Genomic DNA, 13,497 nt, shown 5'->3' on the forward strand with positions numbered 1-13,497 from the left:
TCGCTTGTTTACCTCTTCCTTTTCCCTGGAGCTACGAGGATGCGAAAGTGCTGCGATCCGATCTGGTTCCAGCCCCTTTATTATTGTGACAGCCACTATTTGACTATCGAGTCCGTCAGTCGTCGATGTCCACTAATTATATTACAGAAATAATTTCGTATCGGAGTGCCGCATTTGTGCTTCAGTGGAGGAAAGAACACAAGCCTTGAAGACAAGCATCCAGTGCATGCGGCACTTATTGGATTGTTGAACGCATCTTTCCCTTTTTGGGGAGCATTGCATTTTTACTTCATTTGTGAACTTATCGCACATTGAAGATTTCAAATTAAAACTTCCAGTAATGGTAAGAAAATTATTGATTTTGCGAAACAATGCTGGCGCCAAACACCGATATGAAAACAGGTTTTGAATAGGAAAGTAAATAGAAGGGTTTTTTGGAAGCGATAAACATTTATTTTTCATAAACAAAAATAAGCCTACCTTACCTAAAACGTAAATAAGCCTAAAATAACTCTAAAAATATAAATATTGTTACAGGAAAATACTATTTACATTTATTTACAAGTGTTGGGGTTAGAAAAAATGGTTCCTAGCAGGGAGCACCAACACGAACAGGGAGCTGCATTAACCTCCTCTTCTTCGTCCTTTCACGCGAGAGGCCACTTCGTCTTCCACTGCCACTTCGTCGTAACAAGACTCCCGGCGGCACGAGCGCCGTCTCGGCGCTAGGCCGGTGGTTTAGAAGTGACGTAGTAGGGCTTGAGGCGCATGACGAGAACAATATCGGTGGGTGGTCTACTTCATGAGGATGCAGGCGTATGAGGAGCAACTTCATACGTTACGTCGGCGACCTGACGCACCACACGTTAAGGGCCATGGTAGGGGGACAAAAGTTTCTTAGAGAGACCGACGCGGCGTGAAGGAGGCAACAAAAGAACGAGCGACCCCGGTTCGTAGGTGACGTGGCGATGTCGATCGTCGTACAGAGACTTCTGTGCTTGCTGGGACGCTTGGAACAGACTACAGCCGATTTGGCGAGCCTCTGCAGCTCGAACAATGGCGTCACGGGCGTCGGCGGTGACAGGACGGTCAGCGGATGGGACAAGTGTGTCCAAAGGCTGGACGGCGTGTCTTCCATATAAGAGATAGAACGGAGAGTAACCAGTTGTGTAATGCCGGGAGGTGTTGTAAGCGAACATCACATAGGGCAATGCGAGATCCCAGTCTTTGTGGTTGGGGGAGATATACATAGACAACATGCCTGTTTATGTCCAGTTCAAACGCTTGGTTGGCCCGTTCGTCTGCGGGTGGTATGCTGTGGCAATCTTGTGCTTGGTTGAACATGAGCGCAGGATGTCGTCAACAACTCGAGACATGAAATAGCGTCCGCGGTCCGTGAGGAATTGACGAGGGGCCCCATGTTGCAGAATAAGATTTTGCAAAAGGATATCAGCGACATCGGCCGCGCAGCTCGTTTGGCAATGCACGGGTGATAGCGTACCGAGTCACATAGTTGGTGGCTACTGCGACCTAGCTATTTCCGGATACCGAGGTCAGGAATTGTCCAAGGAGGTCGAGCCCTACATGGTGGTCGGCTCCACGGGCACGTCTATAGAGTGCAGAAGACCAGGAGGTGGTGCCGAAGGCTTCTTCTTGCGTTGACAGAGGTCGTAAGTGGTGACGTAACGCTGGACTGTGCGGTATAAGCCAGACCACAAGAAGCGGCGCCTTATCCGGTCGTATGTTATTGCCACATCAAGGTGTCCAGCTACAGGCAGGTCATGGAGTTCTGCGATTATAGAAGAGCGCAGCTGCAGGGGAATTACTAGAAGGTGGGAGGGCCCGTCAGGACAAATTTTTCGGTCATAGAAGATGCCATTTTTGGTATCGAAAACCTGCAGGGAGCGATTGAGCTTCCAGAGCTGAGGCCCTCGATGATGGTTTGCACATATGGGCCCTTGCGCTGCTCCTCGGCGATGTTGTGTAGATAAGAAATGCCAAACAGAGAAGGGATATCATCAGTGTCACTAAGATCAGGTGGCTCGAAAGGGTACCGAGACAGGCAGTTAGCGTCTTGATGAAGACGTCCAGACTTGTGCACAACAGTGTACTAATACTCCTGAAGGTGCAGCGCGTAGCGACCAAGATGCCCCGAGGGGTTTTTTAGCGAGGACGGCCAGCAAAGGGCATGGTGGTCCGTGACAACAGAAAAAGCACGCCTGAAGAACTATGGCCGGAATTTATCTACAGCCCAAACCAGGGCGAGGCACTCTCTTTCGGTAACCGAGTAATATCGCTCTGCAGGTGAAAGCAGGCGGCTAGCATACGCAACGACGCGGTCTGGACCCCGGGGGCGTTGTGCGAGCATTGCTCCAATCCCGTAGCCGCAGGTGTCTGTGCGCAGTTCAGTAGGGGCCGCGGGATCAAAATGTGCCAGAATCGGTGATGACGTCGGCAGGCGGACAAGCATGGAAAATGCATTTTGTTGGTTAGGGCCCCAGGTAAAGTCGGTGTCGGTCTTCAGTAGGTCAGTGAGGAGACGTGCGGTAAGGACAAAATCTTTAATATAAAGGCGAAATTAAGAACACAGCCCAAGAAAACTGCCCACATTCTTCTGGGACTGTGGACGAGGAAAGTGTTGCACCGCTTTAATTTTAGCGGGATCAGGACGAACGCCGGAGGCGTCGAGGAGATGTCCAAGAATGGTGAGTTGCCGGCGGCCGAATCGGCATCTGAATGAGATGAGCTGCAGCCCAGCCGAATGAAATACAGTCAGCATACTGCTGAGACGTTCAAGGTGCGAGGCAAAGGTGGGTGAGAAGACAACAACATCGTTGAGGTAGCACATACAAGTAGTCCACTTAAATCCGCGACGGAGTGAGTCATACATCCTTTCGAAGGTAGCTGGTGCATTACAAAGTCCGAACGGCATGACTCTGAACTAGTATAAACCGTCAGGTGTGACAAAAGCTGTTTTCTCGCGGTCCTGCTCATCAACGGCGATTTGCCAATAAGCGGAACGAAGATCAATGGAAGAAAAGTATTGAGATCAGTGGAGGCAGTCGAGAGCATCATCGATCCTTGGGAGTGGGTACACGACTCTTGTGATGTGGTTCAGGTTGCGGTAATCAACGCAGAAACGCCAACTGCCGTCTTTCTTTGTGACAAGGACGACATGAGAGGCCCAAGGACTGGAGGACGGTTCGATGATGTCCTTAGCGAGCATCGTTTCTGCTTCCTTTTATGTCTCTTGGCGTTCGGAACTGGACATCCTGTAAGGCCGGCGGTGCAGATGAGTGGCGTAACCGGTGTTGATACGATGCGGCACAATAGTCGTACGCGCTAAAGTGCGGTTATTGAAATAAAATATGTCTTGAAAGGATGCCAGTAAATGGGTACGCACCTATGCTTGGTCGGCGGAGAGATCGGAAGCGATCATATTGGCATAAAGATGAGGTCTCGAAATAGCTGTGAAATGACCGTCCCAAGAGGGCGATACACAGTTTGTGATTGCGGAGGTCACGGACTCGTCGGTCGGGGACAGCGTGGCGAGGCACATGCCTTGAGGAAGCGTCTGGACGTGCGTACTGAAGTTGAGAAAAGGTAGACATGCGCTGTTAGCCGATACTGTGACAACTGTGTGTGCAAGGGCAGCATTCTTTGTGACAGGAGAATCAAGGTCAGGAGTGATGACATACTGGCCGTTGGGAAGAGGTCGATCAGATTTAAAAAAATGTAAGTAGCGGCTGCAGGTGGTAAGCGGGTGAACTCGGCAGTATAGAGACGGTGCACAACTGGGGCAGGTGGTTCTAAGAAGGACGGTAGGTCCAACTCAACAACACTTGTAGCACAGTCAATAAGGGCTGCGTGCTCACTAAGGAAATCAAGGCCGAGTATGATTTCATGAGGGCAGTGGTTGAGAACGGTAAAGAGCAAGGTGGTTTGGCGATCAGAAATTGTCACACGAGCAGCACACAGTCCGAAGACTGGGGACGTTGTGCCATTCATCGGCAACTCGAACAACGGCTGTAAGAGCAGGCGGGTACTTGGGGGGGGGGGGGGGATGATGAATAGCGGCGACTGAGTTTAAACCCAAGTTAGGAATTTTCTGTCGCACGAAGGCTTGAATAAGAGGAAGGGTCAACGGCTGGCCGGCCACAGGAGTTGCTAAGGGAGCCGGACCAATTGCTTGAAGCTCGCGGTGCACAATACGGGTCACGTTCTCAGGTGAGGTCGCCTGGTTCCGAGAACAAAGACATTGACAGGAGGAAGACGGAGCCGTGTTGGGCAGGCATGCGATATGCTGGGTGATCCGTCGACTTTTGGCGTCCTCGAAGCGGCGGCATTCATTTATGATGTTGGCGATCTTGTCGCAGTTTTTGTAAATGAGCAGATTGAAGGCGTCGTCTGCGATGCCCTTGAGCACATGTCCAACTTTGTCAGCCTCGCTCATCTTTGTATCCACTGCGTTGTGCAGAGACAACATATCTTGAATATAAGAGACGTAGGACTCCGTGGATCACTGGGCGCGACTGGTAAGATCTCTTTTAGCGGCAAGCTGCCGGCCGAGTGCTTTGCCGAGAAGGTCGATAAGCTTCTGGTTACAGTCAGCCCAACTGCTCAGTGTCTCTTCGTTGGTATCATACCACTTGGACGCCGTGCCCTTAATGTAAAAAACTATGACCGCAAGCATGAAAGTTTGGTCCCAGCGGTTGTTAGCGCTGCACCGTTACCTGCGAAGCCAATTCTCGAAGTCGGCGTCATCGTCTCCAGAGAAGGCTCCAGGATCACAAGGGTGAGTGAAGATGACGGAGGACACCGATGTGCTGAATCTTGGGGGGGGGGGGGGGGGGTGCTTCCGTCATTATCGGCCGTGGAAGGTATCGTCCGCTACGTTGTTCCGTCTCACCCAGCACCTCCACCAAGGATGTTACGGGGAAATACTATTTACATTTATTTACAGTATTGGGGGTTAGAATAAATAGTTCATAGCAGGGCGCACCAACACGAACGGGGAGCTGCATTAACCTACTCTTCTTCGTTCGTCCTTTCACGCCAGAGGCCACTTCGTCTTCCACTGCTACTTCGTCGTAAGAATATCAATAACGAACAAACATAAATAAACATTAATAAACCTAAAAGAAAATGATATCACATATGGTGAGTATGGAGAAATTTTGTACCAAACGACCCTAGGATTGCATGCTATTGATTGACAAGAATGCTAAAGATCGCAAGAATTAGGAGTATAATCTCTTACCTCATTCACATGACCGTATATTCTATTGGAAGTGTTTAGATGGTAATGAGGGGCATTACAAATGTGCTCACTTGATAGCCAAATAACTAAACATAGCTTGATAAGCAAACTAGATAAGGCACTTTGTGTCTGCATTTACCCTCGGTATTATGGCCCAACAAATTTTAGCTGCTTCACGCGAAAATGCATGCGCTTTCGAGCAGCTTGCAGCCAAATCATCCCGACTAGCGGACGTAATTCGTCGGAATAGCCAAATTTGTTGGGCCGCAGCACCTTGGGTAACTGCGTTTTCAAAATTCTCAAAACTATCATTGATATTATTTGCGGTGGTCTGCATGCCTCCTTATTATAAGGTAACCATCATTGACAGTAAAACGTAAACCATTCAAGATTTTTAACAGGCTGATAATTGGCACATGTTGTCTCTATTACTGATGCGTTACACGACTGACCGTGGAATGCCTAAACAGACGCTCTTCTAGGTAAAAAATCCAACTCTTGAAAATAGGAGATCATGTCAGGTAAATCACTCGGCACATTATTGACTAGAAACCTAAACCGTTTGAGGGGCGCACACTTTGTGCGGCTTTCATCCAAGTTATGACCACATTTTTCAGCATGTGGCACCTTTCGTCCAAACTTATATAATTTAACATCACTTACCAGCAAACACTACCTGCTGAACGCAAGCTCAACGCAATGGAAGTGTAAAAGCCAAAAAGTGGAAGAAAGAGTAAAGCGGGACCGTTTTACCTGTTTCAAATATTTCAATTTCGAGCAGCAACTGAAGATCAAAAACTCATTATGTATATAGAACGCGCCTCGCTCCAATTGGACACCCAACATTTTCTTGTAATTCTGCCTCCTCCTGATTAAGGAGCACCTCATACGATGGTGTTCTCTAAATGATTAAAGTACTGAACGCCCTTGATTAAAGAACTGAAGAAGTGTTTAAGAGACGTCGAAGGCGGGTACAATAAACCCTCATGCCATTATTTTAGTCACGCATGGTGGAAGACACCAGTTTACAAGGGGCTCATGCCACTGATGACAGACGGTGGCCAGGAGTAAATGCAGGGATGTCGACATGTGTGGCATTATAGCCAGCTGAACTCGATTACAAGAACCGCTGAATAATCAGAAAGTTGTTGTTAAAACAATAATGTTTTAGTTTATAACATCAACAACCCTACGAACCGCAAACGTTCGTGGGGTGTTTCTGATATTCTGCTAAATTTAATTCACATTTTCCCAAATGCGAGCGGCATAAAAAAGGAAGAAGTGTTTTCTTTGCTTAAGTGAGTATGAATGAAATAGGAATGTACTGATAAAAAAAAGAACTCTGACCAGGTTTTCGGGAATTAGAGACAGAACATATGTAACCCTTAAAAGATTTGGTCTCATAACTTCATCAAAATTGAACAAGACATGTAATGCCAAATAAGCCGAACAAATGCGCACACAGCAACGTGAACAAAGTCAGTTGATGACTGGTAGATTCGAACAAAAAGAGACTGTTTTGTTGATTTATGGAAAACCGTGATAACTAATATTTTTTACGTTACCTAGCAGTGCTATATAAATGCTTCAGGTCGGTCGCACACCATGTACGCATGGTTTTTGCTAGCACAACCGGTCAGTAAATTTTGCTTATATTAGAGATTCCTACTTTGAGCTCGACTGAAATGAATGATTTTAGCTCAGAAGACAATAACTGAATTAAGCCACCCACTGAGGAAGGCCGTTCAGACATCTTTTTTTGTGTGGTGACTAGAAAAGCATCCTCTACAGAAGGCACGCTTGGGACATTCAGATCTTAAACATGGCTTTAGAGGACTAGCATGATTGCTTTTCAAGTGCGAGGACTAGGAATAAAATATAAGCTTACCTGCGTATTTTCACTCGACAACCTTTCCTTCGATTGAGTCAAATGCGTGATGAAATTTTAGCGCTTGCAAGCGGGGACGAACACGAAGAAGGCGGCACTCGCGTTAACTTAAACTGGTGTTTATTCTTACTCTATCACTATGGTGCTTCGTAAGATGGTTACGTTTACTCCTAATCTATGAAGGGTGTATATAGGCGTTTTTAAATTCTGTGCATTTATCTGTCACCTGTTTGATTGTGCAAATGCAATCTGTTGTCAACTACTCTTTACGAAAAAGCTTTCCTGATCAACTGGTTTATTGAACTCTTAGGGTTTCCTGACTCGTTTAGCGATTACCACTCTAATTTTCTTGTAGTTGGCGGACAGTAAGCTGGACAGTCGGTATTTGTCACGTCCTTGACGCCTCCTACCTTAATGATAAGATGATGTTAGCATTCTTCGAAGCTTCCGGTACAATAGGGATCGTAAAGCGATGCGTATGCATGGTGGCTAGTATTTCTAGTACATTTTTCCATCGTCCGTCAACCGATCGGTTGTTACCTAATCCTCACCAGCAGCTAAACCCTTCTGCATTGCTCCTAATGGTTTCTTTACTTCCTCATTCGATACTTTTGGGATGTCCTAATGCTGGCGGCTACTACCCCTGTCATTAACGTCATGGCTACATTGGCTACTGTATAAATTTGTGTAGAAGTTTTCGGCTACTTTAGCTATGTTATATATATATATATATATATATATATATATATATATACACTCTCAAGGTTCGCTTACACCCAGTAAACATAAATACCCACGAAAGCAGCAGAGTGGACAGCCGTCGCCGTAGCTCAGTTGGTAACAGCACCGGACGCGATATTCGGAGGTCTTGGGTTCGGATCCCACTGCGGCATGGTTGTTTTTCCTGCTGCTTTATAAGTAATTTTCTTTGAACCGATTGATTGGCACTACAAATTAAAAAAAAATTAAAAACATTCCCCCATGCACGTTGGTTTCGGTGACTGTTGGCTTCCTTAATATGTTTGTCAAACGAGCCCCTCATTTTTTTTACCTTGTCTGCTAATAGCATAACGGGGGTCTCGGTTCTGGCAGTCTTGTTGCCATAGGTAGCATAAGAGGGCTCTCGCACAGTTTCCACCCTCGCCGTTAGATGACGTTCTACGTCACACTGGCGGTATTACAGGGCGTGCTACGTCCACCGCCTTGGCCGAGGGTGGCGCTGGTGAACACTCTCAAGGTTCGCTTACACCCAGTAAACATAAATACCCACGAAAGCAGCAGCTTGGACAGCCGTCGCCGTAGCTCAGTTGGTAAGAGCACCGGACGCGATATTCGGATGTCGTGGGTTCGGATCCCACCGGCGGCACGGTTGTTTTTTCTGCTTCTTCATAAGTAATGTTCTTTGAACCGATTGATTGGCACTACAAATTTAAAAAAATTAAAAACATTCCCCTATGCACGTTGGTTTCGGTGACTGTTGACTTCCTTAATATATATATATATATATATATATATATATATATATATATATATATATATATATATATTGATTTCGGCATTGCGGTTCTTGTCTCTTAGCGGATACATCTGATTTTTGCCTATGCCTAGTTTTTTCTTTTCCGCTTTCAGCGTACATTGTTCCATAGAGCATGGTCAATTCTCTCCACAACATGCTTCCATATGTCAGATACCTTGCCCTTATTGATCAGTTGTGATTGCTCTGCCAGTTCTGTCCTCTCGTTGGTGTTGGAGCATAGTATTCATTAATCATTTCTTCCGTCTTCCGAGAGAGCTTGCCGGTATCGAGCGTAGAAATCCTATCACCTAATACTTCTCACACTCCGTATTAATAGCTGTGAGATAATTGTTCATTGCTTCATTGCTTGAACATTGACGCTGTTGTCCTCAGGTAAAGCCTAATATCTGTTATAATGCGTGATTCAATTTTCTCACTTTTTTCCTCCGTTGCCTCTTCAAGTCTAGGATAATTCCAGACCTTTCTGTTCTGTGGTTACTAGAACACACCTATCAGAGGACTTTGCATCCATAATCGATGCCAAGGCGAGCGCACAGGAATATTCAGCAGCCGCAGTTTGCATTCAGCAGTTTACAGTTGGTAGCGATTGGGTGGAAGCGGTAACGGCATACGTCTTCTTAGAACAGGTAGTGACCACATTTTCGGATCACGAGAGTGAAGTATATAGAGGAATAAAAATGGTGTGGCGCGCATTTGGCAGTTCTCTGAGATCATGAATTGCAGTTTAACATATTCCTATAATCATTTTATATAAGAGCTGTATACATAACGAGCACTCTCCTTTCAGGTAGAAACGTGGTGGCGAAAGGAAAGGAATCCACTTAATGAGTACTACGCAGCGAGTTATGGAAAGGAAAATGATACGTCTAATGTTACGAGACAAGAAGAAGGCAGAGTGGGCCAGGAAGCAAACGGTGATGAATGACATCCGAGTCGATATCAAGAGGAAGGAATGGGCTTAGGCACGGGATGGGGTGTGAAGGCAAGATAACCGATTGTCATTAAGGGTAATGGACTGTAGTGCAATGGAAGAGAAGCGTGGAATGGGGTGGCAGAAAGTTGGGAGGGCGGAGGAGGTTTAGTTTTTGGGAATAGTGTAGCCCAGTTTGAGCGGGATAGGTTTACTTGAAGAAATCTGAGAAAGGCATTTGTCCTGCAGTGGGCATATTAGTAAGAGTAATAGGAATGATTACGAATAGCTTTCTTTCGCATCATATTAACTTCATAGAACAGTCAGTCTTGAAGAAAACCTGTATCTTCCTCCGTCCCCAAAAATTTATTTCTTTTAACCATCTTCGCCGAAACTTTGGCGATAAGTTCGAGTTAAGGAAATAACACTCGATGAATATGCAACACATTTTGTCACCTCTCAGGCATCTTATGACTTTAGTCTAGATCATTCTTACGGAGAAATTTTTAGGCCACAGGAATGCATGACCATTCAAAAATACAATCAATTGAGCCGATGCAGAAAAATACGCTGTAGATTTTGTGTGGTATCTTCTATTTACTCGTAGATTAGCTTTTGCATCTTCACCACAGCCACCGCGGTGGCCCACTTGTTATGGTGTTCGGCTCCTGGCCCGAAAGACACGGGTTCGATCCCGGCCGGGGCGGTTTAATTTCGACGGAGGTGGAATTCTGTGGGCCCTTGTACTGTGCGAGGTTAGTGCATGTTAAAGAACTCCAGATGGCCGAAATTTCGAGAGCTCTTCCCTACGGCATCCCTCATAGCCTGAGTTGCTTTGGAAAGTTAAAGACCCATAAACCAAACCAATCTCCATCATAAACATTAAACGCATTTTCACATTGGTTCCAAAGGCGCTGTGCCCTGTGCGTACATCATATTGATCACAAATGCGAAATCGCCGACACCCGATGACGACAGCGGCTTCCATGGTACCCTCACTTTCTCTGACCTAATGACACGGCAGCGGGCGGATGCGGACATTCACACTCTCATTGACACTCTTGAATGTAGCGGTACGGCTGTTCCTCTGCATTCCCTCGACGCCATGGCTCCTTCTGTTTGCGGCAAGGTCTCTTCTACAAGAAGATCTCGAAAGGCCACAATAGACCTTAACTTCTCGTAATTCTAGCCACCTCCGAGGTGACATTCTTTTTTCGCCTGTCACGATGAGCCCACGTCTGTCCTCTTGGGCATCTCGCGGACCGCCAGAGTGCGGAACATGTACTACTCTACGGAACATGTACTACTAATTTCATGTGTTCACATCAAATGTACTACCAACTAGACCACATTGCTGCCTTGCTTATGTACTACTGGTCTGGACTCTGTGCCGCTGTCAAGCGCTATGTTAAAAGCTGCCGTGACAGCCAGCGCCGGAAGATGGTAACACTTAAGAAGACGAGGCTGCTCTATCCCGTTACAGCCCACTGTATCCATTTACTGTCTTTATTCTGGTACAAAAATCACAATGGAAACACAATAACTATTCTACAGATCTTTGTAGTACTCTCATCATCATCATCATCATCATCAGCCTTACTACACCCACTGCAGGGCAAAGGCCTCTCCCATGTCTCTCCAATTAACCCTATCCTTTGCCAGCTGCATCCACCCTTTGCCTGCAAACTTCTTAATCTCCTCCGCCCATCTAACCTTCTGCCGCCCCCTGCTACGCTTACTTTCTCTTGGAACCCACTCCGTTACCCTTAAAGACCAGCGGTTATCTTGCCTTCGCATTACATGCCCTGCCCAAGCCCATTTCTTTCTCTTGATGTCGACTAGGATGTCATTAACCCGTGTTTGTTCCCTCACCCACTCTGCCCGCTTCCGATCTCTTAACGTTACACCTATCATTTTTCTTTCCATGGCTCGCTGCGTTGTCGTTAACTTAAGCTGAACTCTTTTCGTTAGCCTCCACGTTTCTGCCCCGTAGGTGAGTACCGGTAAGATTATGCTGTTGTACACTTTCCTCTTGAGGGAAATTGGTAAACTGCCACTCATGATCTGCGAGAATTTGCCATATGCGCTCCACCCCATACTCATCCTTCTAGTTATCTCCCTCTCATGATCCGGATCAGCTGTCACTACCTGCCCTAAGTAGACGTATTCCGGCACAATTTCTAGGCTCTCGCTGCCAATTGTGAACTGTTGTTCCCTTGCTAGGCTGTTGAACATTACCTTGGTTTTCTACATGTTAATTTTTAGACCCATCGATCTGCTCTGCCTGTCTAACTCGTTGATCATGATTTGCAGTTCACCTTCTGAGTGACTATGCAAGGCAATGTCATCAGCAAATCTCAGGTTATTTAGGTATTCTCCATTTATTCTTATTCCCAACTGTTCCCAATTCAGGCCTCGAAATACCTCCTGCAAACATGCGGTGAACAGCATTGGCGAGATCGTGCCTCCTTGCCTGACGTCCTTTCTTATTGGAATTTTATTGCTGACTTTATGGAGGTCTATAGCAGATATGCAGTTGCTATATATATCTTCCAGTATTTTGACATAAGGCTCTTCTACCCCCTGATTACGCAATGCCTGTATGACTGCTGAGGTTTCCACTGAGTCGAATGCTTTCTCGTAATCAATGAAAGCTATATAGAGAGATTGGTTATATTCTGCGCATTTCTCTATCACCTGATTGATAGTGTGAATATGATCTATTGTGGAATATCCTTTACGAAAGCCTGCCTGATCATTTGGTTGATTAAAGTCTAACGTTGCCCTGACTCTATTAGCGATTACCTTAGTAAATACTTTGTAGGCAACGGATAGTAAGCTGATCGGCCTGTAATTTTTCAAGTCCTTGGCGTCTCCCTTCTTATGAATTAAGATAATGTTTGCATTCTTCCAAGCTTCTGGTACAGTCGAGGTCATAAGGCATTGCGTATACAGGGTGGCTAGTTTTTCTAGCACGATGTCCCCTCCATCCTTCAACAGATCTGTTGCCAAACAAGAGCTCTGTTTGTCCTTCAGGCGACGGCCAGCGGAATTACTCGGGAAACAATCCCCGATGGCTTCTTGGAAATTACGTCCTCCTGTTGCCGGAAGTACTCGAAGGCCAACAACGATCTGATTACAGAATTGCCTAAAACGAAAAAACAGGAAGACAAGGCACTAAAACACTGTGTTGCACTGGGCCGCTTCCTATTCGACGTTAACAGCATCAACAACGAGAATACGGACTAAGGTTAGATCATAGTTATCTCTTTGCCACAGAAGAGTGCTACACGGAAACTAAAAGGGGAACGTACACAAGTTGGGAAAACGGACATATAAATTTAGCCCTGGGTTTATCTGGCTCTTGTCTGGAGGTCAATAAAAGCTCAGCAACACGAAAGCAATTGCCAGGACTGACAAGCGCGTTACGTCTGACCACTGGCTGATTTCCAACCCGCTTCCTCACATGGGTATACGTAATCGCATGGCCTGTTCCTCGGCTTTTCCGGGTGGGTCGCTAGAGAAGGAATATTGCGCCGTGAAAGCGCATATCTCTAGGCTTGACCACGCACTCCGAAAGGGGGCTAAATGAGGCTTTACCGCATAAAGTCGATTTATGTTGTTCACGATTCACTCCGTTTTATTCCAGTTTACTTCCCCACTCATGTACAGTCGGGGACAAAAATCTCTGAACCACGTGTTTCTCAAACGAAGCCGATAGCCTTACTATTATTCGGCGGCTGGACGTCACATTTGTTGAGATGGAAGAACAAAATTCGGACTTTCACCTCCATAAGTGTGGTCAACAGCCGCCGGATACTAGCAGAGCTACCGGCTTCGTTTGAGGAACACGTGGTCTAGAGACTCGTCCCCGACTGTACAGTCTTCGTCAAAAGCCTTCA

General features: G+C 46.2%; 1 protein-coding gene across 1 annotated transcript in view; it reads right to left on the reverse strand.

Moving 5' to 3' along the window:
* Window positions 1-1,580: 1,580 nt before the first annotated feature.
* The window catches only part of LOC144103402 (uncharacterized), a 36,141-nt gene continuing 24,224 nt past the window's right edge, over window positions 1,581-13,497 (reverse strand). The window contains exon 2 of the mRNA XM_077636128.1: window positions 1,581-1,895. Within this exon, the coding sequence (XP_077492254.1) occupies window positions 1,581-1,895 (315 nt within the window). The remainder of the gene's footprint in view (window positions 1,896-13,497) is intronic.

This window comes from Amblyomma americanum, chromosome 9, assembly GCF_052857255.1.
Source record: "Amblyomma americanum isolate KBUSLIRL-KWMA chromosome 9, ASM5285725v1, whole genome shotgun sequence".
Lineage (NCBI taxonomy): Eukaryota > Metazoa > Arthropoda > Arachnida > Ixodida > Ixodidae > Amblyomma > Amblyomma americanum.